At 43.3% G+C, this 27,715-nt stretch overlaps 1 protein-coding gene across 18 annotated transcripts in view; it reads left to right on the forward strand.

The window, feature by feature from the left end:
• FHOD3 (formin homology 2 domain containing 3) overlaps window positions 1-27,715 on the forward strand; it is a 588,579-nt gene that overhangs the window by 527,699 nt on the left and 33,165 nt on the right. For all 18 annotated transcript variants that reach the window (XM_060173747.1, XM_060173744.1, XM_060173740.1 and 15 more), the window contains 4 exons: window positions 12,227-12,385; window positions 20,830-21,012; window positions 23,616-23,735; window positions 24,660-24,821. In XM_060173747.1, the coding sequence (XP_060029730.1) occupies window positions 12,227-12,385; window positions 20,830-21,012; window positions 23,616-23,735; window positions 24,660-24,821 (624 nt within the window). The remainder of the gene's footprint in view (window positions 1-12,226; window positions 12,386-20,829; window positions 21,013-23,615; window positions 23,736-24,659; window positions 24,822-27,715) is intronic.

The raw sequence follows: 27,715 nt of genomic DNA on the forward strand, positions 1-27,715 counted from the left end.
TAATAGAAACAATGACAAAATAATGTTGTATTTGTTCTTATTTTTGTTTTGCCACCAGGGCTATTGCTAAATACCAGTGCCTGTATGATGATGAATCTACCGCCCTCACTGACTATCTTTCCTTTCTTATTTGGTAGGACAGAAAGAAATTTAGAGGAGAGGGAAAGGTCTAGAGGAAGAAAAAAGAAAAATACTTGCAGACCTGTTCACCACTAGTGAGACTTCTCCCCTGCAAGTGGGGAGCAGGGACTTGAACCCTGGTCCTTGAGCACGATAATGTGTACACTAAACCAGGTGTGCCATCACCCAGCTGCCATGATGGGTTTTGTTTGTTTGCTTGTTTGTTTCATCTCTTTTCCAAATAGCTTGAGGAACTGGATCTACTTTTTAGATTTAGTTTAGTTTTTTTTTTAATATTTATTTTCCCTTTGGTTGCCTTTTTTTTTTTTTTTTACTTTTTATTGTTATTGATGTCATCGTTGATGGATTGGACACAGAGAAATGGAGAAAGGAGGGGAAGGCAGAGATGGGGAGAAAAAGAGAGACACCTGCAGACCTGCTTCACCACCTGTGAAGTGACACCCCTGCTTCAGTGGGAAGCTGGGGGATCAAACCGAGATCCTTACGCCGGTCCTTACACTTTGCGCCACCTGCACTTAACCTGCTGCGCTACCGCCTGACTCCCAGGTGTTTTTTTTTTTTTTAAGATGCCTTTTAATTACATTTTGTGTTGAAAGACAGAAATCTCATCTAAATTCCCTCCTGTTGTGTTTTTGCCAAAATCTGAAATGTAGTGAAGAGTTTAAGAGATTGTTGGAGTAACTTCAGAAGAAGCTGTCAGGGAAGAACATCTTTGAGTGGGCTAGGGGAGGGCCTTAAGGATGTGACATCCTTCGGAAGGGTCTCAGGAAAGTGGCCTTGCAACCCCTGTGATTAACTAAGGGCAGCAAACTGCTTCCACTCCCGGTGGGCAGTTTCTCCACATCCCGAGTTACACACCAAGACAAGTATAGAGTGGAGATCCTGAGCTGTCTACACAGACCAATATTTTCTTTCTTTATTTTGAAGACATAAGGAGAGAGAGAAAGAGAAAGAGAGAGAGTGAGGGAGAGAAGAGGGAGAGACAGAGAGAATAGCACCACGGCACTGCTCTACCACCCTCGGACCAAGCCTGGTGTCCATCCAGTGTTGTCCTCAGGCTCTTGAGCTCAAACCCAGGGTCTCATGTGTATGTTATCTGAAGGGGAGCTGTCCCTGGCTCTCCCTGGAATAATGACTAAAAATATTCCCTTTCCTTCTCAGAAATATACTGGCTAGTGTAATAGACAAACAACAATAGGGGCCAGGTGCTGGTGCAATTGGTTAAGCGCACTCTCTACGGTGCGCAAGGACCTGAATTTAAGTCCTTGGTCCCCACCTGCAGGGGAAAAGCTTCACAGGTGGTGAAGCATCGTTGCAGGTGTCTCTATGTCTCTTGCCCTCTCAATCTTCTCCTCCCCCTCTCAGTTTCTCTCTGTCTCTTTTCAATACTAAATTAATTTAAAAAATATTTAACCAGCTGCGGGGGGGCGGGTCAATTCACAGACGGTGAAGCAGGTCTGCAGGTGTCTTTCTCTCCTCTCTGTCTTCCCCTCCTCTCTCCATTTCTCTCTGTCCTGTCCAACAACAACGACATCAGTGGCAACAATAATATTAACCACAACAATGATTTAAAAAAAAAAAAAGACAACAAGGGCAACAAAAGGGAAAAAAAAAATAGCCTCCAGGAGCACTGGATTTGTGGTGCAGGCACCAACACTCAGCAATAACCCTGGAGGCATATATATATATATTTTTTAAGTAGATAAACTATAATTACAGTGAATTTTATAATGGTTTACAGTTGGCCTCTGCTACAGAAAATTGAACAGAGAAACTAGAGTATTTGTTTTTCCTAAGCTGGGCAGTGAGGTATGCTGATTCTGACTACTTCCTCAGATATTGTATTCCTAAAGGATTTCTAGCCCTTAAGAGGCTTTTATTGTTACTAGCACTTGGATTTGCTTTTGACTTCAGTGCTTTCCGATGCATATATCACCATCTCCTTTGTCACAGGATTTAGGAAAAGTCCCTAGCTGTCACATCTTTATAACATCTGTATCACGGCATCATTGTCTTCTGTCGCTTTCTCAAGACAGTTTTGAAAATATCTGATGGCATCTGCCTTGTGGCAGTGAGCAGGCATGAGAAGAAATGATTTACCATTTCTGGACCTGGTACTCCTCTGAGCCAGGCCCAGGCTCCGTGGCAGCTGTGTTGAGAAGCGTGTGGAGAGATCGCTCCCTTTCATGGAAGTGCTTGCAGACTTGGTATTCTCCACCAAGTGCAGAGTTCCCTTCATAAATCATGGCCTTAGCTCAGTTGCTATTTTCAGCCCCAGCACTCTCTAGAATGGATCTAATGTGCTCAGCCCCCACTTTTCAAAGGCAAGAGCCTTTACTTCTAGTAAAATTCCTCTTTCAACATTCAAAAGATGGTGGCATTTCAGGAAACTCTGGAAAAGCCGCCAGACGTGTCTGCTCAGACCATATGCCTCCACAGTCTTTGATTGGGCTGCTTCCCTGATTCTCATCTGTACTGTCTCCTCACATGGATTGTTCTGCTTCCAAGGTGGCCATTTTTTGGATTCTGGCCCTTCTTAACATCATGTACCACATGTAGAAGTCCCATGGCTATGTGGAGAGGTACAGTGGAGGTTTCTCTCTCTCTCTCTTTCTCTCTCTCTCTCTTTCTCTCTCTTTCTCTGTGTGTGTGTGCGTGCACACACGCACACGCTGTTAAGTAATATGAGAAGTTACCCATAACCTTGCACATGAATGATAATTCTGAGCCACCTACCTATTTTTTAATTATTATATTATATTTATAGGATAGAGACTGCCAGAAATCGAGAACAAAATGGGAGATAGAGATGGAGAGAGAGACACCTGCAGCACTGCTTCACCACTCGTGAAGCTTTCCCTCTGCAGGTATGGACTGAGGGCTTGAACCTGGGTCCTTGCACACTATAACATGTGTGGTCAACCAGGTGCACCAGCACCCAACTCCTGGCTTTTTTTTAATAGACAAAGCAGAGAGATACAAGGAGAAAGAGACCATAGCACCAAAGCTTCCTACAATGTGGTGAAGGCCAGACTCTACCCTGAGCCACATCCATCGCACAGCAGCACACGATCAAAGTGAGCTATTTACTGGAGCTCTGACCCAGTTTTTCCTTCATATTCTGGATAGAGGGAGAGAATATGGGAAGACAGAGGGACTGACACCAAAATGCCGCTCCATCACCCGTAAAGCTTCCTTTACCCCTCTACCCCGCCCCCCGTCTGGTTCTGTTCATGCTTTATGTGGTGCCAGTGAATAAACCCAGGGCCTCACAGATGGAAAGGAATATAATCCATCCACTAATATACCACTCAAGCTTTGGTTTTCTGTTTTTCTTCCTTCCCCCATCCCCCAAGAGTCATACCCATCCCGTAATTTGGTTGTGTAATTTGGTTGTGTTAGATGCAGCAGAAAGTGGCCATGTATTCTGTCCTCAATCTCAAGGCCTCCCAAGAACCATTAACCCTTGAATGGATTAACCATGACCATTCCTCAGTATCTTACAATGTAGCTGCTTGATGTTTGCTCAGCATGTCAGGCTAATCTTAACATTGACCAGAATGTCTTGCATGATCTCTAACTCTGGAGGCATTATTCTTTCTCATTCATAAAAAATGGCAGGACCAGTCTCTGCTGCATTCGAGAATGGGAAAGAGAGTATCCTAACTTTTCTTTCCTAATAATAGTGTATTTTGTTTCCTATTTCAAAATGCAGTCTCTTCATGTGAGAATAATTTTCTTTTTTAAAAAAATTTTTATTTATAAAAAGGAGACATTGACAAAACCATAGGATAAGAGGGGTACAACTCCACACAATTCCCACAACCAGAACTCTGTATCCCATCCCCTCCCCTGATAGCTTTCCTATTCTTTAACCCTCTGGGAGTATGTACCCAACATCATTGTGGGATGCAGAAGGTGGAGGGTCTGGCTTCTGTAACTGCTTCCCCGCTGAACATGGGCATTGACAGGTCGATCCATACTCCCAACATGTCTCTCTCTGTCCCTAGTAGGGTGGGGCTTGGGGAAGCAGAGCTCCAGGATACATTGGTAGGGCTGTCTGTCCAGGGAAGTCTGGTCAGCATCATGCTAGCATCCAGCACCTGGTGGCTGACAAGAGAGTTAACATACAAAGCCAAACAAATTGTTGACCAATCATGGACCTAAAGGCTGGAATGGTGCAGATGAAGTGTTAGGGGGTCCTCCATTTTGTAGATAGCTAGTAGGCATATTTTAGTTATATTCCAAAGGGCCTATGGCTATACTAGTTTTTTTTGGTTTTGTTTGTTTTCTTTTTCTTTTTCTTTTTTCCCTTGAGACTAAATCTGATATGCAGGTGGATCCAAGTTATTGTCTGGGGAGATGATGTCATGGCTGGCAGAAGGATCAGAAAGCTGAATCAGAGAAGAGAGTAGCTCCCTAATGTGGGAAAGGGGTATAAATATTGTTGACTGTAAACCCCATCGATTTGATGTGGTCTGGGGCCCATATTCAGCTTAGGAGCCTATGTGACCTCTGCATCCCTGTAGATCTGAGCTCACATTCTGTGGTCATGAATAGGAATATTCCAAGTTGCCCCAATATCGACCCATCTTCCTCAGGTGTAGCATAGAGTATGTTGTCCATCCTCCCTTCGGAGGATGGAACATGAGAGAATAATTTTATATCCCATCTCAAAAGACTTTTAGCTCTTTCAAAAGTATAATTTGGTGATTCTGTTGTATGAGAGATCTCTTAAATATTAGAGACCTCCCCAGGATCCCCCTCCAGACTGCAGAGCTCAGGATCTCCAAGGATGAAATCAGGCATCAGAGGCCGGGTGGCTGCACACCTGGTTGAGCACACATGTTACAATGTGCAAGGACTTGGGTTTGAGCCCCTGGTTCCCCCCTGCAGGGGAAAAGCTTTATGAGTGGAGAAGCAGTGCTGCAGGCATCTCTCTGTCTCTCTCCCTCTCTATCTTCCCCTTCTCTCTGGATTTCTAGCTGCCTCTGTCCAATAAATAAAGATAATAAAAATATTTTTTAGAAAATGAAATCAGGCATCACTCCTGTTTAAAGTACCCCTGGGGATTCTCTTGCTTATCCAGTGTTGTAAGGCATTGGCTTAAATAAACTCCATTTTCTGGTTTCTGACTTAACCAGAATGTTTCCGTTCTTAGATTAATGATGATGAGCTTCTTCCAGTTAAGGTGATGAGTTAATGTTTGCCTGTGCTGCCTTAGTCATGTAAGCAGCCTTGTCTGCTAGGAGTCCATTCAAGTTCATCTAAAATATCTAGTTAGCTTGATTAAATTATTCGCAAATTGGGACACATCCCATTTAGCAAGTAGACAGGTGCTCTCAGAAGCTGTATAGAACGAAAGGCTTTGTAGGTGGAAAGAAGGCAAGATTATTAAAAAGAGAAATTATTTCAGGCTTAGGTAACATCCCTACAATGGAATGGGAGCCGATCTCATCTCCTCTGTGGGATGGAAAAGGTGATGTCATTTGCTGATCGGAATATTCCATACTGACCGATCAGAACTACGTTCTGAGGGGAAGCTGCAACAGGAACAGTACTAAAACCACAGGTAGAGTAGGCATTACGTTGGAGTGGGCTTAGTGTAAGCACCTCCAACCAGGCTTGTCATCATCTTTTCAATACTTCTCATCTTTCTCCAGAGCTGCCCTCTCCATTAGTTCTGGAGGTCAGTCTGTTAACTTGGCATATGAAAGCCAGCATGATGTTCTCATAAAAACCAGAGACGCAGTCATCTCTGCCATCTCCTCTGCAAGGAGCTCTTTGACATCCCTCAGAGCTTGGTCTCTTCCTAGATCATCTTTCCACCCCAAGGTTGGAATGGCTGAGCAATGGAACAGTGCTGTAGTTTCAGTCATCTCTTTTTCTCTCTCTCTCTTTCTCTCTCTCTGTCCTCTCCCTCTCTATTGCTTTCCTTCTCTTTTTTCCAGCCTCAGTCTAAAAACCAAAAGGAGGCCTCCTGGAGCAGTAGAATCATACAGACATGAAGATCCAGCAATAACACTGGAAGGGGAAAAAAAAAAAACAGCAATAGCAAAGCAATCTCATCACACTTTCGTTTTTTTTTTTTTTCTGAGCTGTAAGTTTATGTGATTATTCTGAACATGGTTAAAGTAGATGAGCCTTGGGTTTGATGTTTGGTTGATTAAGTGAATTAAATGCATTTTTGAAGTAGAGTATTTTCAATTTACAAGGGGTTTGTCAGGATATACGTCTGCCATAAGTCAAGGAAGAACAGTAACTTATTTTTATATTAAGATTTTATAGTTGGCAGAGTAGATATTGTACATAATTCTTCTTTCTGTTGGGAGAATATTAACAGAATTTTTATACATATGTCTTATTTTCATTTTAGAATGCTTTTTTCAATTTTAAAGCCAACTGTAGTTGGAATTTTAGAATTATTTTAAACACATACATGCATACATACACAAGGTGAGAAATAGTATGATTTCAACTCTAGATTTTCTATACAGGAAACTAATGTTTTTCACATATATATATATTATTTTCCCCAAGAAAATTTTTATCATTTCCTTTAGGCAAACCCTGATTTGATATTTCTTTTCTTTCTTTTTAATTAGCAATTTAATAATGATTTAATAAAGATTGTGGGATAAGAGGAGTACTGTTCCATACAATTCCTACCACCAGAGTTTTGTATCCCCTCCCCTCCATTGGAAGGTTCCCTATTCTTTATCCCTCTGGGAGCATGGACCAAAGATCTTTATGGGGAGCACAAGGTGGAAGGTCTGGCTTCTGTAAATTGCTTATCCGCTGGACATGGGTGTTGACAGGTCGATCCATACCTCCAGTCTGTTTCTATCTTTTCCTACTGGAGCAGGGTTCTGGATAAGTGGTATTCCAAGACACATTGGTGAGGTTGTCTGCCCAGGAAATCAGGTTGGCGTCATGGTAGCATGTGCAACTTGGTGGCTGAAAGCATTAAGATATAATGCAAAACGGGAGTCAGGTAGTAGCGCAGCGGGTTAAGCTCACAAGGCACAAAGTGCAAGCAAGGACTGGCATAAGAATCCTAGTTCAAGCCCCCACTCCCCACCTGCAGGGGAGTCACTTCACAGGAGGTGAAGCAGGCCTGCAAGTGTCTGTCTTCCTCTCCCCCTCTCTATCTTCCCCTCCTCTCTCCATTTCTCTCTGTCCTATCCAACAATGATGACATCAACAATAATAACTACAACAACAATAAAAACAAGTGCAACAAAAAATAAATATTTTTTAAAAAGATATAAAGCAGAACAAACTGTTTAATAATCAGGAACCTAAAGGTAAGAATATAGCAGATGAGATTTGAGATCTTCATGTTGGAAGAAGCTAGAAAGACTATTTTAGGTATATTCCAAGGGACCCATGCCTTTACTAATTTTTGCCTGAGCCTGACAGCTAACATGAAGGTGGGACAAAAGTATTTTCTAAGAACTTTTTGGAAGAGTGGGGTAGATACATTAGGAACAAGAGGAGACTAGAAACGAGGTTACTCTGGGAGGGTGGGTGCCAAGGCTCATGCTAGGGGTGGAAGTGGGGGAATAAAGTAGGGCATGAAAAGCCTTGTGGGGGGAGTCGGGCAGTAGCACAGGAAGTTAAGCGCACGTGGTGCAAAGCACAAGGACCCATGTAAGGATCCCGGTTTGAGCCCCCGGCTCCCCTCCTGCAGGGGAGTCGCTTCACAGGTGGTGAAGCAGGTCTTCAGGTGTCTATCTTTCTCTCACCTTCTCTGTCTTCCCCTCCTCTCTCTCCATTTCTCTCTCTCCTATCCAACAGCAATGGTAATAGTTACAACAATAAAACAACAAGGGCAACAAAAGGGAATAAATAAATAATTTTTTTTAAATCTTAAAAAAAAAAAAAAAAAAGAAAAGCCTTGTGGGAGAGCATGAGTGACAGTTACTCTGTCACAACCTCATATGAAGGTCATAGTCATTTAGCTGGATGTTTGACTCCAGATAGTTGACGGAAATGGCTCAGAATTGATAACTGCTAATTCTCAGACCTAGACACAGTCTCTCAAGTACAGAGAAGTCACGCTGTCCCCAGAAGATGCTGCCCTGGTTATTGCAGGAAGGGAGGAGAGAATTGGCGAGAATTCTGCATATCCCACCTCCCCTTCTTGGAGAGAGTGACTGTAGACACTTGGGACCTCAGTAGCATCCAGTGGATTCTGTTCTAATTAACAAAGAACAACATTTAGACCACCTCTTGGGTGAGATCCAGAGACTAAACTATTCATTTTTGGATGTGACCTTAACTCTTATTCGTTCCTTTCTCAAAGTGGGTAGGAATCTGAAAGCATTTGAGATAGCTCTTCCCTCCTCCCGCCTCCCCCCAGGACCTCAGGATGCCTAGCAGCCTGCTGTTCTCTGACTTACAGGCCAGTGTGAATCCACTTGGTAAACAGCTTAGCTCCAGTTTCATTGGGAATGAGGACAAGGACAAGTCAGGCTCAGAGCTTCCCCATAGGTCTGAGCATATGGACACTGACTGAGAAAGACAAGAGAATTTGAGAAGTACTTCCTTTCTTAAGCTTTTTGATAAAGGGCATATTTTTTTTTAGTGATTTAATGTTGATTAACAAAATATAACAGGGGTATAATTCTGCATTGTTTCAACCACCAGAGTTCTGAATCCCCAATCCCTCGATTGTAAACTACAGCAGTTCTCTTAAGATTATAGATGAGGTGGGGCCAGACGGGGGCACACCTGGTTAAATGCACACATTATAGTGAGCAAGGATCCAGGTTCAAGTCCCTGGTCTCCACCTGCAGGGTGAAAGTTTCACAAATGATGAAGCAGGGCTGCAGGTGTCTCTCTGTCTCCCTCCCTCTCTATCCCTCTATTTTTCTGTCTCTAGTAATAAATACATAAAAATATTAAAAAATAAAGATTATAGATATGGGTTGATTATTATTTCTACACATATCTGTTTATATTTGTATATATTTCCCTTTTTTTCCTCCATGGTCACAACTTCTCTTCCTTTCCTCCCCTTTTCCTCTTCTCTCTCCAGGTCCTGATGGAGTTGGAGTTCAGAGCCCTCTGGCCATATTCCCCCTGTCATTTCTTCCCCACTGGGAGTATGGATCAAAATTCTTTTTGGGGTGGAGAAGGAGGAAGTTTTAGCTTCTGTAATTGCCTCTGCTGGACATGGGCATTGGCAGGTCAATCCAGGGGCATCTTTTTTTTTCATTTTGCATATACCCCAGTTGATGTGGGTCCTGTGCAAGGATGTCTCCAGGGTCCTAGATTGAGGAGGATCATACCAAGGAGAGGGGCTAAGAACTGATGATTCCCTGAGGTTTTCTGCCTACTGAGACACCCCCCCACACACCACAGCCTCCTTGTGGGTGGCTCCCAAGGCCAGTTCCCAGATGCCCTCTGTCTTTCTTGCTGCCATCCTTGAGCTCATTCCTTATGCCCATGAGACATTTACTGCTGCACCTCCATCCTAGGATGCAGACAGGATAAAGGGAGAATGTCAAAGGCCAGGCCCCTTCTATTTCTCCTCCATAATCAGAAAAACAAAGGCGAGACCCAAGTCAAGATGCCAACTTCAGCGGCACATGGGTCCAAGGGAGAGTCAAATTTAACTGATGCATTGCCAGCCTGAAATAAATAAACAAACATCAAGGCCCTGCTGTTTAGCAGGGAGAAGAGAATGGGTGTTGGTTAGTTGTCCCACAGTACCTGGGGGACTGTATGCCCCAGCACCCCAATGTTGAGATTGTGCATTAGAACATGTCCTCTTTTTATCTTTTATTAGTGATTTAACGTTGATTTACAATACTGTAAGATAACTGGGGTATAATTTCACACAGTTCCTACCACCACAGTTCTATGTCTCATCCCCTCCATTGGAAACTTCCCTATTCTTTATTTCTCTGGAAGTATGGACCAGTTTTTTTTTTGGGGGGGGAGGGTGCAGAAGTTGGATGGTCTGACTTCTGTAATTGCTTCTCCACTGGACATGGGCATTGGCAGGTCAGTCCATACCCCTAGCCTGTTTCTATCTTTCCTAGTGGGGTAGGGCTCTGGAGAGGTGAGGTTCCAAGAAGCCTTGGTGTGATCATCTGCCCAGGAAGGTCAGGATGGAATCATGGTAGCATCAGGGCTGAGTGGTGGCACACATGGCTGAATGCACATCTTACAATGCACAAGGACCCACGTTTAAGCCCCCAGTACTGCAGGGGAAAAGCTTTGTGATTTGCAAGTATATTTCTTCCTCTCTCCTTCTCTATCTCTCCCTTCCCTCTCAATTTATGGCTGTTTCTATCCAATAAATAAATAAAGATACAAAAATTTTAAAAAGAAAAGATCTATAAAAATTATAAAAAATAAAAAGGAATCATAGTAGCAATGTCAGCTTGGCGGCTGAAAAGCAGTAAGACAGAAAGCAGGACAAGGGAGTCAGGCAGTAGCGCAACAGGTTTAGCATAGGTGGCACAAAGTGCAAGGACTGGTGTAAGGATACCAGTTCGAGCCCCTGGCTCCCCACCTGCAGGGGAGTTGCTTCACAAGCGGTGAAGCAGGTCTGCAGGTGTCTATCTTTCTCTTCCCCTTCTCTGTCTTCCCCTCCTCTCTCCATTTCTCTCTGTCCTATCCAACAATGACCACATCAGTAACAACAATAAAACAAACAACAAGGGCAACAAAAGGGAATAAATAAATATTTTTTAAAAAAAGAAAGCAGGACAAAATGCATAATAATCAGGAACCAGGAAGTAGGACTAGAGCAGATGGAAGTAGGTATCTTAGGGTAGAAGGAAGCTAGAAAGCCTATTTTAGGAAAGTTCCTAGAAGCCTATGTCTTAATAGTCATTGCTTGAACTTGATAGCTAACATGAGGGTGGGCTAGAAATATTGTCTGGGAAGATGGTGTCAGAGTTTGGAGTAGAACCAGGAAACAGGATTAGGGCAGAGAGTTGCTCACAAACTTAAGATATATAAATGCAATGAACTGTTTACCACAATGATCTAACCCAAGGCCCATATCTATTCATATTTAGCACAGGAGCCTGTGTAGCCTCTGAGTTTCTGTCAGTATGTGTTGTTAAAGTTCGGAGGCTCCAGCAGGCCAGGCTAGTGTCGCAGCGGTAGACAGAGACAGAGACTCGGGGACACACGGCTGGGTTGAGAAGCTGCAGTTTAATCTTTATTCACGAGCGGGCAAATCACTACACCATGTGCTTCCCCATCATTATCCCTTCGCTGCTGCTACTGGGACTCTGGACATCCTTAGCATAGGGGGTGGGGAGAAAGCGGGTGCAAAACTAGCAAGGGCCAAACCAATTCTCTCAGAGGTCAGGGGGAAGGGGAGCAAACCAATATGAAACATACCAACAAGTATGAGCTCACAGTCCATTGTCACATCTGGGAGCATTCTGAATGCACTCATTTCAGGACCCAGTTTCCCTTTGGAGAGTGGGGCAGTCCCTACCATTGCTAGTTCATAGTGAGGATAAGATCCTGAAGAAGCTCACAAAAGGGCTTGTAATGATGTTCCCAATGGGTGTGTGACCAGTAATGGTAGAAAGGGATTAGAGGTCTAGAACCATATTATCCACGGGAGAATCCAAGGATTCCCTGTCTAGGTGGCCTGATAGTGGCCAAAAAGGCCATTTAAGTGAGTTAGTCTCTTGCCCTTATCCAGCTTTTATAGTCATGTCTTTATCTGACAAGCTTAGACTTTTGAGGATCCCCAGGGTCTCTCCTGTCTTCTCAGCACATGTACTGACCACCTCTGTTTCCATCCTGTGCCCTGTACACAAGGTCCAACCAAGATGCATTTCGACTCCTCTCAGCTCACAGGAAGGGAACTCTGAAAGCTAGTGCTGACCCAGGTTTGGCAGTGTCCAGAGCTAATCTATGATTTCTGTGTTCTGTGCTAAGGAGTAGCCAGTCTTCTGCCAGCTCCACTCCCCTCCCCCAGCTGAACCTGAGCCATTTGTTTTCAACTCAAAATATGAAGTAGTGAGCTTGCTTTTAACATTGAATCCGAGAAGGTACCAAAGATGACGCATTAATCTTGGATTCTCCTTGTTTTGTCACCAAGAAAACTGCTGCGGATGGAAAAAGGCAGGAGATCATCGTCCTGGATTCCAAGAGGAGCAATGCTATTAATATTGGCCTGACAGTCCTGCCTCCCCCAAGAACCATTAAGATAGCCATTTTGAATTTTGATGAATACGCCTTAAACAAAGAAGGGATTGAGGTAAGAGAAGCTCTATCAAGTGGTATTTGTGCTTCCTGAGATGTCACATATGTAATGCATTACTGTGTTCAATTGCACTTTCTCAACAGGGTAGCTTGTCATTTTTTTTTCTGTCTGAGCCAGACTGAATAATGTTAGTATTGCTTACATTTTTTTCCAACTTCTGGGGAACAAAGGGTTGGGAGGCTCCCTTTGCCTATGTTGTTCAGCAACCTTTTCTTTCTGGTTCATTTTCTGACTTACCTGTGACCACACTTGGCCTACTTCAGTACAAAGGGAGATTATGATACCCTCCTTTGGAGGCTGTCACAATATCCTTTGGTGTCATTTCAAGTCAAGTATGTTTAATAATATGTGTCAAGACCTGGCCCAAGTCAAGTACATTTAGTAAGTAATTTCCAAAGCTCCTTTTTTTAAAAAAAATTATTAGTGATTTAATAATGATTGTAAGATAACAGGGGTATAATTCCATACAGTTCCCACTAGAGTTCCATGTCCTATCCCTTTCACTGGAAACTTTTCTATTCTTTATCTATATTAAACACCCCCTTTCTCTCTCTCCTGTGGAATAATTTTGTAGATAGAGACAAAGAGGCAGCAAGAAAGAGAGAGAAAAAGTGAAGAAGACCACACCACCAAAGCATCTTTCAGTGTGATGGGGAACATCTAGAACCTGAACTGTGAACATGGCAAAGCAGCTGCAGCTTACTATCCAACTGAGCTATTTCACCAACACAGGAATTAAGTTTGAATAACAATTTAAAAGTTATCAGGTAACTAGCAAGAAATCAGGAAAGGTGACAGGCCAGGCCTTGGTGTGAGGCAGCCCCTCTCTGGGGGCCCAAGAGGATCAAGAGAGAAGGGCTTACTGTTTTGCTATTGTTGGGGGGTGGTGGTGGTGATGGTGGTGTGTGTGTGTGTGTCAGAGTGTGACAATCTGGAAGAAACAGGTATCTTTCCTCTAGGACAAACAGCATGATGAGCGCCAATGCATGTTCAGGCCATTCTATGTACTTTGCACTGTCCATTTCTTATTCTTCTATTTCTTATTAGTGATTTAATAATGGTTTATAAGATTATAGAGGTATAGTTTCACACTGCACTCACCACTGAAGTTCACACACACAGGGACACACACACACACACACACACATACACCATCATAGTTCTCACAGACAGAGAGACAATTTGGTACTTTTTTTTTCCAGTTCATGTGCTTCAACACAAAAATAGTTTTCCAATATTTCTCCTTCTTTAAGCATAATTGCCTCGCCTCCAGTTCAACCCATTTTGTCCCAAAGGACACAATTTACTTATTTATTTATTTATTTATTTTTATTTATAAAAAGGAAACATTGACAAAACCATAAGATAAGAGGGGTAAAACTCCACACAATTCCCACCACCAGATCTCCGTATCCCATCCCCTCCCCTCATAGCTTTCCTATTCTTTAACCCTCTGGGAGTATGGACCAAGGTCATTGTGGGATGCAGAAGGTGGAAGATCTGCCTTCTGTAATTGCTTCCCCACTGAACATAGACATTGACAGGTCGATCCATACTCCAGCCTGTCTCTCTCTGTCCCTAGTAGGGTGGGACTCTGGGGAAGCAGAGCTCCAGGACATATTGGTGGGGTTGTCTGTCCAGGGAAGTCTGGTCGGCATCATGCTAGCATCTGGAACCTGGTGGCTGAAAAGAAAGTTAACATACAAAGCCAAACAAATTGTTGACCAATCATGGACCTAAAGGCTGGAATAGTGCAGATGAAGAGTGGGGTGGGGGTCCTCCATTTTGTAGGTAGCTAGTAGGCATTTTTTGGTTATATCCCAAAGGGCCTGTGGCTATACTAGTTTTTTTTTTTCCTTTTTCTTTTTCTTTTTTCCCCTGAGCCTGAAATCTTATGTGCAAGTGGATCCAAGTTATTGTCTGGGGAGGTGATGTCATGGCTGTAAAAAGGACCAGAAAGGGAGTTGGGCTGTGGCACAGTGGGTTAAGCGCAGGTGGCGCAAAGCACAAAGACCAGCATAAGAATCCCGGTTCAAGCCCCGTCTTCCCACCTGCAGGGGAGTTGCTTCACAAGTGGTGAAGCAGGTCTGCAGGTGTCTATCTTTCTCTTCCCATCTCTGTCTTTCCCTCCTCTCTCCACTTTTCTCTGACCTATCAAACAACAATGGCATCAATAACAACTACAACAAAAAAAAGAAAAACAAGGGCAACAAAAGGAAATAAATAAATAAATAAATAAATAAATAAATAAAGGACCAGAAAGCTGGATCAGAGAAGAGAGTAGCTCCCTAATATGGGAAAGGGGTATAAATATTGTTGACTGTAAACCCCATCTATTTGATGTGATCTGGGGGCCATATTCAGCTTAGGAGTCAATATGACCTCTGCATCCCTGTAGATCTGAGCTCACATTCTGTGGTCATGAGTAGGAAAGTTCCAAGCTGCCCCAATATTGACCCATCATTCTCAGGTGTAGCATAGAGTATGTTGCCCATCCTCCCTTCCGAGGATGGAATATTCTCTACCATTGTTGCTCCAAGTTGAGGGCAAGGTCCTATGGGGGTCCCATATTTATTTATTTTTATCAGATCACTGCTCAGCTCTGGCTTGTGGTGGTGCTGGTCATTGAACCTCAGGCATGAAAGTCTTTTTACATAATGACTGTGCTATCTCCCCAATATCTTTTTGAAGTACAGAGCATTGTTCCATTAAATATATGCCCTACAACTTCTTTCTCCAGTCATCTGTCATTGGGCAGTCCAGCCACTTCAACTCCCTGGCAGTTATGCATAATGAAGCTATGAACACAGGGGTGCACATATCCCTGTGAATTAGTGTTTTCATGTCCTCTGGGTATATACTTGGGAGTAGCATTGCAGGACCAAAAGGTTTTTTGATTTTTATGTCTTTCTTATTTTATTCATTTATTTATTATTGAAAAGAGACAGACAGAAATTGAGAGGGGTAGGGGAGATAGAAAGGGAGAGAGACAGAGTGATACCTGTAGCCCTGCTTTGCCACTTGTGAAGCTTTCCCCCTGCAGGTGGAAACCAGAGGCTTGAGCCTGGATCTTTGTACACTGTAATGTGAATGCTTAACCAGGTGTGCCACCACCTGGCCCCTCAACTTTTATTTCCTTAAGAACTCCTGACACTGTTTCTCAAAGGATCTGCACCAGTTTGCATACCCACCAGCAGTTCCTTTTGCCCTGTATACATGTCTTCTTATTTGGTTGCTGTTTGCCATTCTTGTGGAGGTGGTAACTCATTGTGGCTTCAATATGAGTTTCTCTAATGATGACTGAAGTGGAGCATTTCTTCATATGTCTGTGAACCATCTTCACAGTGTCCTTCAGAGCTTCCCAAAGCTTCAGATTCCTACAAAAAGGCTTCAGATGCAGTCAGGGCCAACATTATCCATGGAGAAAAAATGATGATCTACCTCTGAAAATAATAGAACTTGTCATGAGGACTTGAAAGCCCATCATGAGAGATTGAGCCCTTTGGATTCTGCCTTTGTTCTCTCTTCAAATGTAGGTTGCCATGGGTGGGCAAAGCTGCAGACACAGCAAATGACTTCAGTTTTAGAATGAATCAGATTAGTGCTTCATTTTCTGACTGCTTGCCAGCTGAGCACCTTTTTGATCCAGAAGGGAATGATGACAGCAGAAGGGATATGAGGGATGGAGGGGTGGGGACACAGTGCTAAACCTGATGCTTCTTCCTGTGGGCCAGGCCTCAGGTACAGACTTCACACAGATGCTCATCAGAACCTTAGGAGGTGCGTGCTCTCATGCTCCCCACTGAAAGCAGGGAGAGTGAGCCCCAGTGCTAGGCTACACCCAACATCACAAGTCAGTAAAAGGTGGAGCTGAAATAGGAGCTTCAGAGCTGGAGTCTAAGCCGTAGACCCTCAGCTTTGTGGGGGCTGCTCTGGGGGCCACCCTGGGCTCGTGTGGAGGATCTGCAAAGGGGATTGAGAAGCATGAGACCACGCTGTCCACTGCACTGTACTGCTGCAGAGTTTCCAACAGTGGCAACTGGCAGATGGAATGGTTGGCAATGAGAGAGCACAGTCATAGGAAGATGACTGAGACTTCACTGTGCCACCAGTCATTGGTAAATTCTCACCCACTCACAGCATCATGAGTTACAACAGTTTAATAATTGTATTTTTAAAGTGTGTTAGTGATTTAATAATGAGTAACAAATTGTAAGGTAATGGGTAGAATTCCACACAGTTCTCACCACCAGAATTCCCTGATCCATCAGCCCCTCCATTGAAAGCTTCCCTATTCTTTATCCCCATATCTTTATCTTTATATATTTATTCCCTATATCTTTATCTTTTGTGGCCATTATTATTTTTTTATAGGACAGAGAGAAATTAAGAGGAATAGGGGAGGGAGAGAGGGAGAGAGAAAGATAGACCCCTGCAGATCTGCTTCACCACTTGTGAAGTGATTCCCCTTACAGGTGGGGAGCTGGGGGCTTGAACTGGAATCCTTGTTTGGGTCCGTACACTTTGTACTATGTGTGCTTAACCTAGCGTGCTAAAGAAATATGGACCATATTTCTTTTTGGGGTGCAGAAGGTAAAAAGTCTGGCTGCTGTAATTGCTTCTCCACTGAACATGGGCATTGGCAGGTTGATCTATAACCCCAGTTTAGTGTACACATTATTATTTCTACCTTTCCCTAATGGGGTGAGGCTCTGGGGAGGTGAAGTTCTGGGGCATATTGGTGAGGTTGTCTGCCAGGGAAGTCAGGATGGAGTCATAATAACATCTGCAACTTGGTAGCTGAAAGGCAGTAAGATAAAAAGCAGGACAAATTGTTTAATAAACAGGAACCTAAAAGTAAGAATAGAGCAGTTGAAACTAGGGGTCTTTGTGTGGGAAGAAGCTAGGCAGTCTATTTTATCTATGTTCCAAGGAACCCATGACTTTAGTAATTTTTGCTTGAACCTGATAGCTAACATGTAGGTGGACAAAATGTATTGTCTGGGAAGATGGTGTCAGAGTTGAGAATAGGCCTAGAAAGCTGAATTTGAGGAAATTATATAAATACCATTACCCCTTTGATCTGGCATAGGGCCCATATCTATGCATATAAAAATTGTATTTTTACTGAGGGAATATTGTTCTGTAAGACTTGCCATAGGGTGAAATTTCACTTCTCCCTCAACAAAATAGGTACTGGCACACCTCACCCACCACCAAAGTACCATCTCTCTCTACCATAGGACATTAAGCCCTCAACCCCATTTTAACTCCCTCCCCATGATTGACTCCACAATTTATTAATGTCTCACCCTGTATCTTCCACTACTTTCATTTTGTTTGTTTGTTTGTTTTTGTTTTTGCCTCCAGGGTTATCACTGGGGCTTGGTGCCGGTACTATGAATCCACTGCTTTTGTAGCCATTATTAATTTTTTTATAGGACAGAGAGAAATTAAGAGGAATAGAGGAGGGAGAGAGGGAGAGAGAAAGATAGACCCCTACAGATCTGCTTCACCACTTGTGAAGTGACTCCCCTTGCAGGTGAGGACCCAGGGGCTCAAACTGGGATCCTTGTTTGGGTCCGTACGCTTTGTACTATGTGTGCTTAACCCAGCGTGCTAATATCCAGCTCCCTCTTCCACTGCTTCTTTCTTAAATTCCATTTATGAATGAGGTGATCTGATGTTTGTCTCTCTCTTGCTCAATTGTTTCATTTGGTATGATTCACATTGTCATCCAGGTTGTAGGAGAAAGAAAGTGAGGTGGGGGGAGAGAGAGAGTTCATCATTTGTTACAGCTGAGTAGTATTCCATTGTGCACATATAGTACTTCTTTAGCCATTCATCTGTTGGTGGGTGTTGGAATTGTTCCCAAACTTTGGCTATTACATGGAGCGTTGCTATGAACACAGAGGTGCATAAATCTCTTTGGATAAATGTTTTTGTGTTCTTTGGATAGGAGAACTTAGGAAAGGAATTGTTGGACTTTATGGCAGCTCTAATTTTAATATTTTGAGGAATCTTCATATTGTTTTCCATAGGAGCTAGACCAATTGCATCCCTCCCTACTAACAGTATGTGTGTTGAGTGGGGTGCCTTTTTCTACTGCATTCTCACCAGCATTTGTTTTTTTCATTTTTGATGCTATCTCACAGATGTGGGTTATAGTGAGTTGGAGCAATTTTCCCAATTTGATCTGAATCTTGGGCTCTCAGTTGGCATTCTGGACTAGGTCATTCTTTGAGGTGGTCACTGTGCTGTGCATTATAGGCTGTTGAGTGGTACTTCTGACCCCTATTCACAAGATACCAGTAGTAATACCTTAGCAGCGACAACCAAAAATTATCTGCTGACTTTGTCAGACGCCCTTGCTTGAAATCTCCAGGGGATCCCCAGGCTGACTGGGTGAATCCAGGGACAATGTATGTTTCTTTTAATGGTTATGACTGAGAAAATGCTGATGGAATGGGAGTCGGGCGGTAGCACAGCGGGTTAAGCGCACGTGGCGCAAAGCAAGGACCGGTGTAAGGATCCCGGTTCGAGCCCCTGGCTCCCCACCTGCAGGGGAGTCACTTCACAGGTGGTGAAGCAGGTCTTCAGGTGTCTGTCTTTCTCTCCCCCCTCTGTCTTCCCCTCCTCTCTCCATTTCTCTCTGTCCTATTCAACAATGATGACATCAATAACAATAACAAGAATAACTACAACAGTAAAACAACAAGGGCAACAAAAGAGAATAAATAAATAAATATTTTTTAAAAATGCTGATGGAAACCAGCTGCCTTAGAGAATGTGGAATCCAAAGACTCAGCTGCCACCTGCCATGACTGATCTCAGGAACCTGAGGGACACAGGTGGTGTCATTTGTGTCCTGAGCCAGCTACCCAAAGCTTATTGTCCAGTTCTGTTGTTCAAGAGTTAACTTGTGACTGGAGAAACGTAGGCATTGTGTGCTTCCAGATCTTTGCTAAAAAAGATTTCCAGCTTGCACCCAACTGGCATTTTGCCAGGCTATCTGCTTCTTAGATGCAGACACAGAAGCTTGACACCAGGGATTAATCCGGCTATTTGGAACCTCCATGTACAGAAGCATGATTAATATATGTTGTGATGTCTTACACTTTGCTTAGCAACCCACTCAGATCAATATGAATTTGCCATCAAGATGTGCTGAAGAAAGTTGTCAACTAACTTCATTAAGAAAGATTGTTTTTCATATGATTATTAAATTCTAGAACAATATTTTGGAGCCACCTCTAAGAAGTAACAAAACATCTTCAACCCAGAGCTCTGCCATACTAGGAAGAGAGAGAAATAGGCTGCGAGTATGGAATTTGAACTTGTAAAGATCCTAATTCTTCTGGCACCTTTCTGCCTTCTCTGCTTTGCACAGTTAACTATTACCTGAAACAAGTAAAAGTGTACAGATACCTTTTTTCTATTAGTAAGTAGATAATTATCTTTACAAATGTCATCATCATTTCTTCCTAGATCAGCCTGGAATTTAATATTAAAGTGATATCTATGTATTCAAATTACTTTTAATATGAAAATTGATGTGTGGTTTGCATACCTAGAACAATTAAAATATACTGTGTGTCATGCACAGAAGTCATTCTGAGTTATTTAAAAAGGATTAACTTTGGCATGCTCTTAAATAAATCTGTGAGAAGTATTAAAATGTACATATTATTTACATGTGTTATTCCCTGCCTAGGGAGCAGGGGAAACTAAATAATTTTATTGGTGGCCAGGTGGTTGTGCACTTGGTTAAGCGCACATACGACAGTGCACAAGGACCCGGGTTCAAGCTCCTGGTCCCCACATGCAAGAGGAAAGTTTCACAAGTGGTGAATGTCTCTCTCTCTCTCTCTCTCTCTCTCTCTCTCTCTCTCTCTCTCCTCTCCTCTCCTCTCCTCTCAATTTCTCTCTGGCTATATCCAATAGTAAATAAGTAAAATAAAAATTAAATAATCTTACTCACTTTTCTCTCACCTGACTCCTCTCGATTGCCTAGAGTGTCCATCTTATATAAGACAAACTTTGGGGTAAGTTGGCTATGAAACAGTAGATTAAAGGAGAGACAAGAGAATTTGGGAACCAAAGAATGAAAATCTCAGTGTTACCAAATGTCATTCTTCTCTGAAGTGTAGTTGGTTTGATAATGACATAACATTTGTATATAACCAGGACACTGATAACCAAGTAGCTCTAACTGATTAGAAAATTACAGTGTGAATTTAGAAGCAATGAAGGAATAAAGTGGGATCTGTCACTAAAATGTATATATAATATATAATATAAATAATATTATATTTTATTATGTAAATATATAATATATAAACATATATAATATATAAATTTTATTGTTTAAATTTATGTTTTATATTTTATTATTAAATTTTATTTTTATTTTAAACTGTATCATCATGTCTTCCCAGAAAATTCTGACCATGATTCCTACTGAAGAAGAGAAGCAGAAAATCCAGGAAGCTCAGCTGGCCAACCCTGACATACCGCTGGGCAGTGCGGAACAGTTCCTCCTCATGCTGTCTTCCATCAGTGAGCTCTCGGCTCGACTCCACCTCTGGGCATTCAAAATGGATTATGAAACCACAGAAAAGGTAAGCTCTTGAGAGGAGAGGCAGTCCTCCCTGCTACATCCTCAGTGTTGAGAAAGTCCATTTGTCATTAACAAAGATAGGGCAATTTTCTTAACATGGAGATTGAAGAACAACTTAACTAGGATGATGGTGTGTCTGTATTAAGGAGTCAACAGTCTACCAGAGAGAGGTTATTCCAAAGGGCCTACCTGACAGCAGCCTCAGACACTTGGTTACGGGTGCAGAATGACTGGTAAAATAATAATAATAATACTGGGTTGTTGGAAAAGTTAAGACTCGTTTTTCCATAGAAAAACATAGAGAAGGAGGCTGGCAGTGGAGCATCCAGTTAAGCACACACAGTACTAAGCTCAAGGACCTGAGAAAGGATCCAGGTTCGAGCCCCCAGCTCCCCACCTGCAGAAGGGGGAGCGTTTCACAAGCTGAAAATCAGGTCTGTAGGTGTCTATCTTCCTCTCTTCCTCTCTATCTTCCCCTCCTCTATTTCTTCCTCTCTATTTCTCTCTGTCTTATCCAAAAAAATTGAAAAATAGCCCCCAGGAGCAGTGGATTTGTAGTATTGGCACTGAGCACCAGTGATAACCCTGAAGGCAAAAAAGAAAGGAGGAAAGAAAGGAAAACGTAGATTAATGTGATATAACTTTTCTGACAGCACAGTGCATCAACTCCCCAGGTTTAAGACTGGCCTCTGTTACACTGGAGGAAGTTTTGGTACTGTAGTGTCTTTCTCTCTCTCTACCTGAAGTGGTCTATCTGGAGCGGTGAAACACCCCCCTCCCCCCCCAGAAAAAAACTTCAATTAATTTTTATGATCCTACATGTTCATTATGGAACATTTACAAAATTAAAACACACATAATTTATTTCAGTGACCTATAGTACTTCCACCTGATTTCAGTCACTGAAAGTGCCATTGACTCTGGCAATGATCAGATCACTGGGTCCCTCTGAGAGAGAGAATCTCAGTGGAAGGTTGAAGATGAAACAGATTGCAAGAGGTTGGGATGAAGACAGGAGAAAAGAGGCCTTCACAGTGAAGACATCAGTGACACATATCCAGTAGAGAGTGGGACAAGAAGAATCCTCCCTGGACTAGAACAATATGAATGTTTTTGTAGACCAAGCAGATGGAACTAGTGGAGAGGAGAAAAGGGGGAGAAAGAAGAAAGGTGATCTTGAGGTAAGCATTATTGAAAGGAAGTGCCCTGAGGAGGAAGGCTTAAAGCAGAGGTGGAAAAGCTGTGTGGTTTCCATCCTTCCGCCAAGGACATAGCAAAGGTCTCTACTGAGGACCAGAGAGATGGCAGTAAGCTTCAGGAGAGGGAACCACTGTATGGGAACTCACTTGGGACTCAGATGAAGACACCTAGGATTGCTAAGGCAACTTAGTATGACTTGGGTCCAAAAGCAGTCAGCATGTGTAGATGAGTTTCACTATCAAAGTAAAGTCTTGTCATGGAGAAAGCAGATGATTGGGTCAACCTTTCTTGAGGATAGGCAGGGTCAACCTGGCAGAAGCTAGACTTCTGGCTTTGGGATATAGACTGGTGGAAGTTTTAGTACAGACATGGGAATGGGGGTAACAGAGAGGAAAGGGGAGACTGAGACCATGAGGGCACAGTGAAAGCTGGACATCAGAGTAAGGGGGTCATGAAGGCAGGAGGAGTCATGAAGATGGTGGCATTCAGTAACACCAGACTAAGAGGTCACAGGAGGGCCCAGAGAAGAGAGGAGAGAGCTGGGTGGTCAGGGCCAGTGAAGCCACAATTCCAATGTCATCTGTCTGGATGTGAAGGAAGAGTATAAAAATGTCAGCCTTGGACAGAGAAACATTGAGAGGAGGTGGGTATGACCTAATGGTTTTGTTTGAGCTTGGAGGTTATGTAGGAATAAAAGAAGAGGGGGCCGGGCAGTGGCACACCCAGTTACTAAGCACACACAGTACTAAGCACAAGGACCCATGCAAGAATCTGGGTTCAACACCCCCACCCCAGCCCAGCTCCCCACCTGCAGGGAGTCTGCTTCTTGAGTGGTGAAGCAGGTATGCAGGTGTCTATGTTTCTTCCTTTCTGTCCCCACCACCCCTCTCAGTTTCATTCTTTGTCCTATCCAATAAAATGAAAAAGAAAAAAAAAATGGCCACCAGCAGTGTATTTGTAGTGATGGCACCAAACCCCAGAGATAACCCTGGAGGAAAGAAAAAGAAAAAAGAAATTGGCATTGACACAGATATCCACCCATATGGTCACCAATGGGGAAAGTTTGGAGATTATACTCTCACCCTGTGACCCTTGGTTCTTTCTTTTTTTTTTTTTTTTTTAAGAACCATGAAGCTTTCCCTCTGCAGGTGGGGACCAGGAGCTTGAACCCTGGTCGTTGCGCACTGTAATGTGTGCACTTAACCAGGTGTGCCACCACCTGGCCCCCTTTGATTCTTTCTTTATCTAGGAGCATGTCCTCACATGGGGTTGCCTTCTACAAGAAAGAAGTCTATTGTTATTACTTTGTACCCAAAATGAAAAAGTACAAAGAGAAGCCAGATTATACATTCTTTATTATCTTTTTTTTTATTTGTTTTGTTTTGTTGTTGTTTTTATTGAAAGGAAGTAGCAGAACCACTTTTGGACCTGAAGGAAGGAATAGACCAACTGGAGAACAATAAAACTTTGGGCTTTATCCTGTCCACTCTCTTAGCCATTGGCAACTTTCTAAATGGAACTAACGTAAGTCTGTCCCATCCCTCATCCTTCTGTTTTCCTGATCATAAAATTCTTGTCCATCATTTGCTAGTGGAAATTATACTTCTGGTTCTTCATGCACAACTGAGCAGACAATTTTCTTTTCTTTCTTTCTTTTTTTTTTTTTTTTTTGCTGAAAATGTAGAATTAGGTTTTTTTTTAAAAAAAAATATCTGGGTTGCTCTATTCTAATCTGTATCTGTCTAAAAATAAGAAAAATGAGCACAAGATTCCTTATAACACTTGGCCACTGTCAAAATTGACACTGAAGATAATTTTTTCTACTCTCTTTTTTTTTTTTTTAGTTCATAGTTCCTTGCCCAAATGCTTGTGCTCAAATGCATTATGAACATACTTTTAATTTATTAGTGATTTAATAATGATTGACAAGACTGTTTGGTAAGAGGGGTAGAATTCCATACAGAAACACACTTGTGAAAACTGCTCTGTCCTTAGGCAGGAAGTAGAAGAGCAACAGAGCCTAGGGAGAAAGGAGTAAACACCGGATGACAAAGACTCAGCCTCACAGCACCCTGATTGGTGGCACATTGGGACAGCCCTTGTGAGAAGGGGCTAGAGGTTCACTTCATTCTCTGTCTGGCTAGTCATGTGATGAGTCAAAAACGGTGTGGTCTGTAGCCTGAGGGGCTTTTTTTTTCTTACCACCTTCTGGGGGCTTACTGGTTTATAGTGTACTTGTTGATAAATGGGTACAGTTTCTCACCACCCCCCTGATAGGTGTCTGCCAAACATTCTCACCCCCAACTTAGGTTCTTTTATACCATCATGCACCAGGATCCAACAGCCTCTCCACACTTTCCCTCCCCTTCCCCAGAGTCCTTTGCTTTGGTGCAATACACCACAGTCCCAGACTCTCTGTGTCTTTTATGTCATGTCTTCACCAAACAGGCCAAAGCATTTGAACTTAGCTACCTTGAGAAGGTTCCAGAAGTCAAAGACACCGTACACAAGCAGTCACTTCTCCATCACATGTGCACCATGGTGGTGGAAAACTTCCCAGACAGCTCGGATCTGTACTCAGAGATTGGGGCCGTCACCAGGTCAGCCAAGGTAGGTTTGTGGGCCCTGGAGCATGGTGCCAGGCTCTCACTCAGATGCAGGGTCTTTGCCAGTCCCTCTGCCATAGAGTCTGTGAATATGACTTGTTTAATGCCATTCTGAATGGGCCTTTTAAGATGGTTTTCCCATCTCCGGTTCTGCACCAGATTCTTTCCATCTGAGGTAGGAGAGGCAAGCTTGCCACTGCAGTCCTGGCCCCTGCCTCTACTGTTACTTGTCAGGCTGGATTTTCCAGATCTTGTTTTAGATGGTTTAAACTGTCAGAACAATGCAGTGTGGCTCCTCCAGAGTGAGGTGTGGAGCCAGAAATGAGAGGGCACACATGGCCATCCTGTGACCTTCACACAGAGAGAGCACTTTTAAAGGGCTGGAAGTACTGTGTAGCACTGCCATGTCTGTGAGAGTTCTTAAAGCTACTGCAGATTGAAAATCTCTACAGGTTTCTGTAGATAACTGTGCTCATGAGAGCAGCCCCTGGAGGTGAGAGTCAAAGAGAACTTGCTAGAATGGTCTAAACCACTAGTCCCAAGCTCAGAAAGACAATAGGGAAGATCAGTTCTACACAGGCTGGTCCTGTGTGAGGATCTGTCCTGAAATGCACAGGGGGTTTGGACTTAAAAGCATGAGATCCTAAGTTTGATTCAGGATCACATGTACCAGAGGGATGCTTTGGAGAGAGAGAGAGAAATAGAGGGGGGGGGGGCTCAAAGGAGCAGATGGTGCACACCTGGTTGAGTGTACAGGTTTCCATGTGTAAGGACCCAGTTCAAGCCCCCAGTCCTCACCTGCAGGTAGCTTCACTAGATCTGAAGAAATGCTACAGTAGTCTTGTTTTCTTCCTCTCTATCCCCTCTTCCCCTATCAATTTCTCTCTGTCCAAATAAATAAATTTTCTGTTTATTTATTTTTTATTATCTTTACTTATTTATTGGATAGAGACAGCCAGAAATTGAAAGGAAGGGGGAGACAGAGCGGAAAAGAGATGGAGAGATATCTTTAGCATTGCTTCACCACTCCTGAAGCCTACACCCTGCAGGTGAGGACTGGGGACTCAAACATGGATCCTTGTGCATTGTAACATGAACACTCAACCAAGTGTGCTGTAGCCTGGCACCAAACAAATAAATTTCAAAAGGAAGAAAGGAGAAACACTGCAAGAATAGCTGGATGTCCATCTGTCACCAACATAGGAGGATCACAGAGACTGACAGCCCCAAAGACCTCCCTCATGCACAGAACATGTGGATATGAAGGTCTTGGGGTAACAGGAAAGTCAGGGGGAGGGGCTGGGCTAGGACACAGAAGCCAGGCCACTGGGATGCCTCCACTCCTCCCAGAAATACAGACAGAGCTGAGGAACTGGGCACAGAGTGGCCTTTAGCTCTGAGCTGGAGTCAGTTGAGATGAGGAATGGGCAGAAGAGGAAGGGGTAGGGAAGAGGCTTTGCTAAGATCATTTCAGGGGCCTGGCAATGGCACACCCAGTTAAGAGCACTCATCACCATGTGCAAGGACCCAGGTTGGAGCCCCCAGCTCCCCACCTGCAGGGGGAGCATTTTGTGAACAGTGAAACAGGTCTTGCAACAGGCTTGCAGATTCAGCCAGCATGGACCCCCAGTTGTCCTGGGTGGGCAGCCAGTTTGGAGGCAGAAGAATGACCCATCTGAGAAATAATGACAGCCTTCTCCTCTTCCTCTCCCTCCTCCTCCTCCTTTTTTTTCTTGAGTCATCTGCCTTTAAAAAATATTTATAGGATAGGAATAGAGAGAAATCAAGAGGAAAGAGGGAAGGAGAAAGGTAGAGTAAAAGAGAGACACTTGCAACACTGCTTCACCACTTGTGAAGGTGGTGGTGACTGGGAGTTAAACCCATGTCCTAGCACTTTGTAATGTGTACACTCTGTCAGTTGTACACTGTCCAGCCCTGATAACAGGCTTTTTAAGACGCAGACAGGTACCGGTTTCTCAGGCAATGCTTACCGCGTTTCTCTGTGTTCGGCACTTTTCTGAAGTCCTGAGAGATAGTTACTTCACTGCCCTTATGAAGACAAAACGCCCCTCTGAATGTTCTAACGAGTGGTCATTCCTTCCATTGCTGCTGTCACACCCCCATGAACACCTTCTCAGAGGGCAATTTTGTCTAGCTTCACTGCTAGAGACAAAGTCTGCCTGACTGACTGGATCCCCTTCACCTTGGACCTGTTTCTAGAGCCATCCAGAACAAATCAGAAAAACCCAGAACAAATTTCTTTTTTTCTTTCTTTCTTTCTTTCTTTCTTTCTTTCTTTCTTTCTTCCTTCCTTCTTTCCTTCCTTCCTTCCTTCCTTCCTTTCTTTCTCCCTTTCTTTCTTTCTTTCTTTCTTTCTTTCTTTTTTTCTTTCTTTCTTTCTTTCTTTTTTACATTGGCCTCTGTTCTGTTCAGGACCTTTCCCTACATGGAAGCTGCTTATAACAAAAGTTGGCCAGCCCTGCTGAATCTTCTCCCTCCTTCCTATCCTTCATATCAAGCTTAACTAGTCCTTGTCTAACACTAGCCACACAAGCTAAAACTGCAGGTGGCCTTTGATAGCTACACTAACCTTGGTGATGATTAAAGATGACTGGACCCTGTAACTTGCAGCAGGAGGCCAGGAAGGCATCTACCACTACTTCTCAGTCTCAAAGTCTTTTTGATCCTTGAGAGACCCTTCTGTGGAGGAAGGGTCTAAGGAAGCCTTTGCTCCATCCTCTTGTGTGTGACACTTTGGGCATCACCATTGCAAACCCCAAAAAACAAGTTGCCCTGTTATCTGGAGAATTCTGTTCTGCCAGGAGTGGTTGGGAATAGACAGAGGAGAGGACATGCCAGGCCCCCTCTGGAGGAAGAGGATCTCACATGTCCCTGCAG

This window comes from Erinaceus europaeus, chromosome 15 (assembly GCF_950295315.1).
Source record: "Erinaceus europaeus chromosome 15, mEriEur2.1, whole genome shotgun sequence".
Taxonomy (NCBI): domain Eukaryota; kingdom Metazoa; phylum Chordata; class Mammalia; order Eulipotyphla; family Erinaceidae; genus Erinaceus; species Erinaceus europaeus.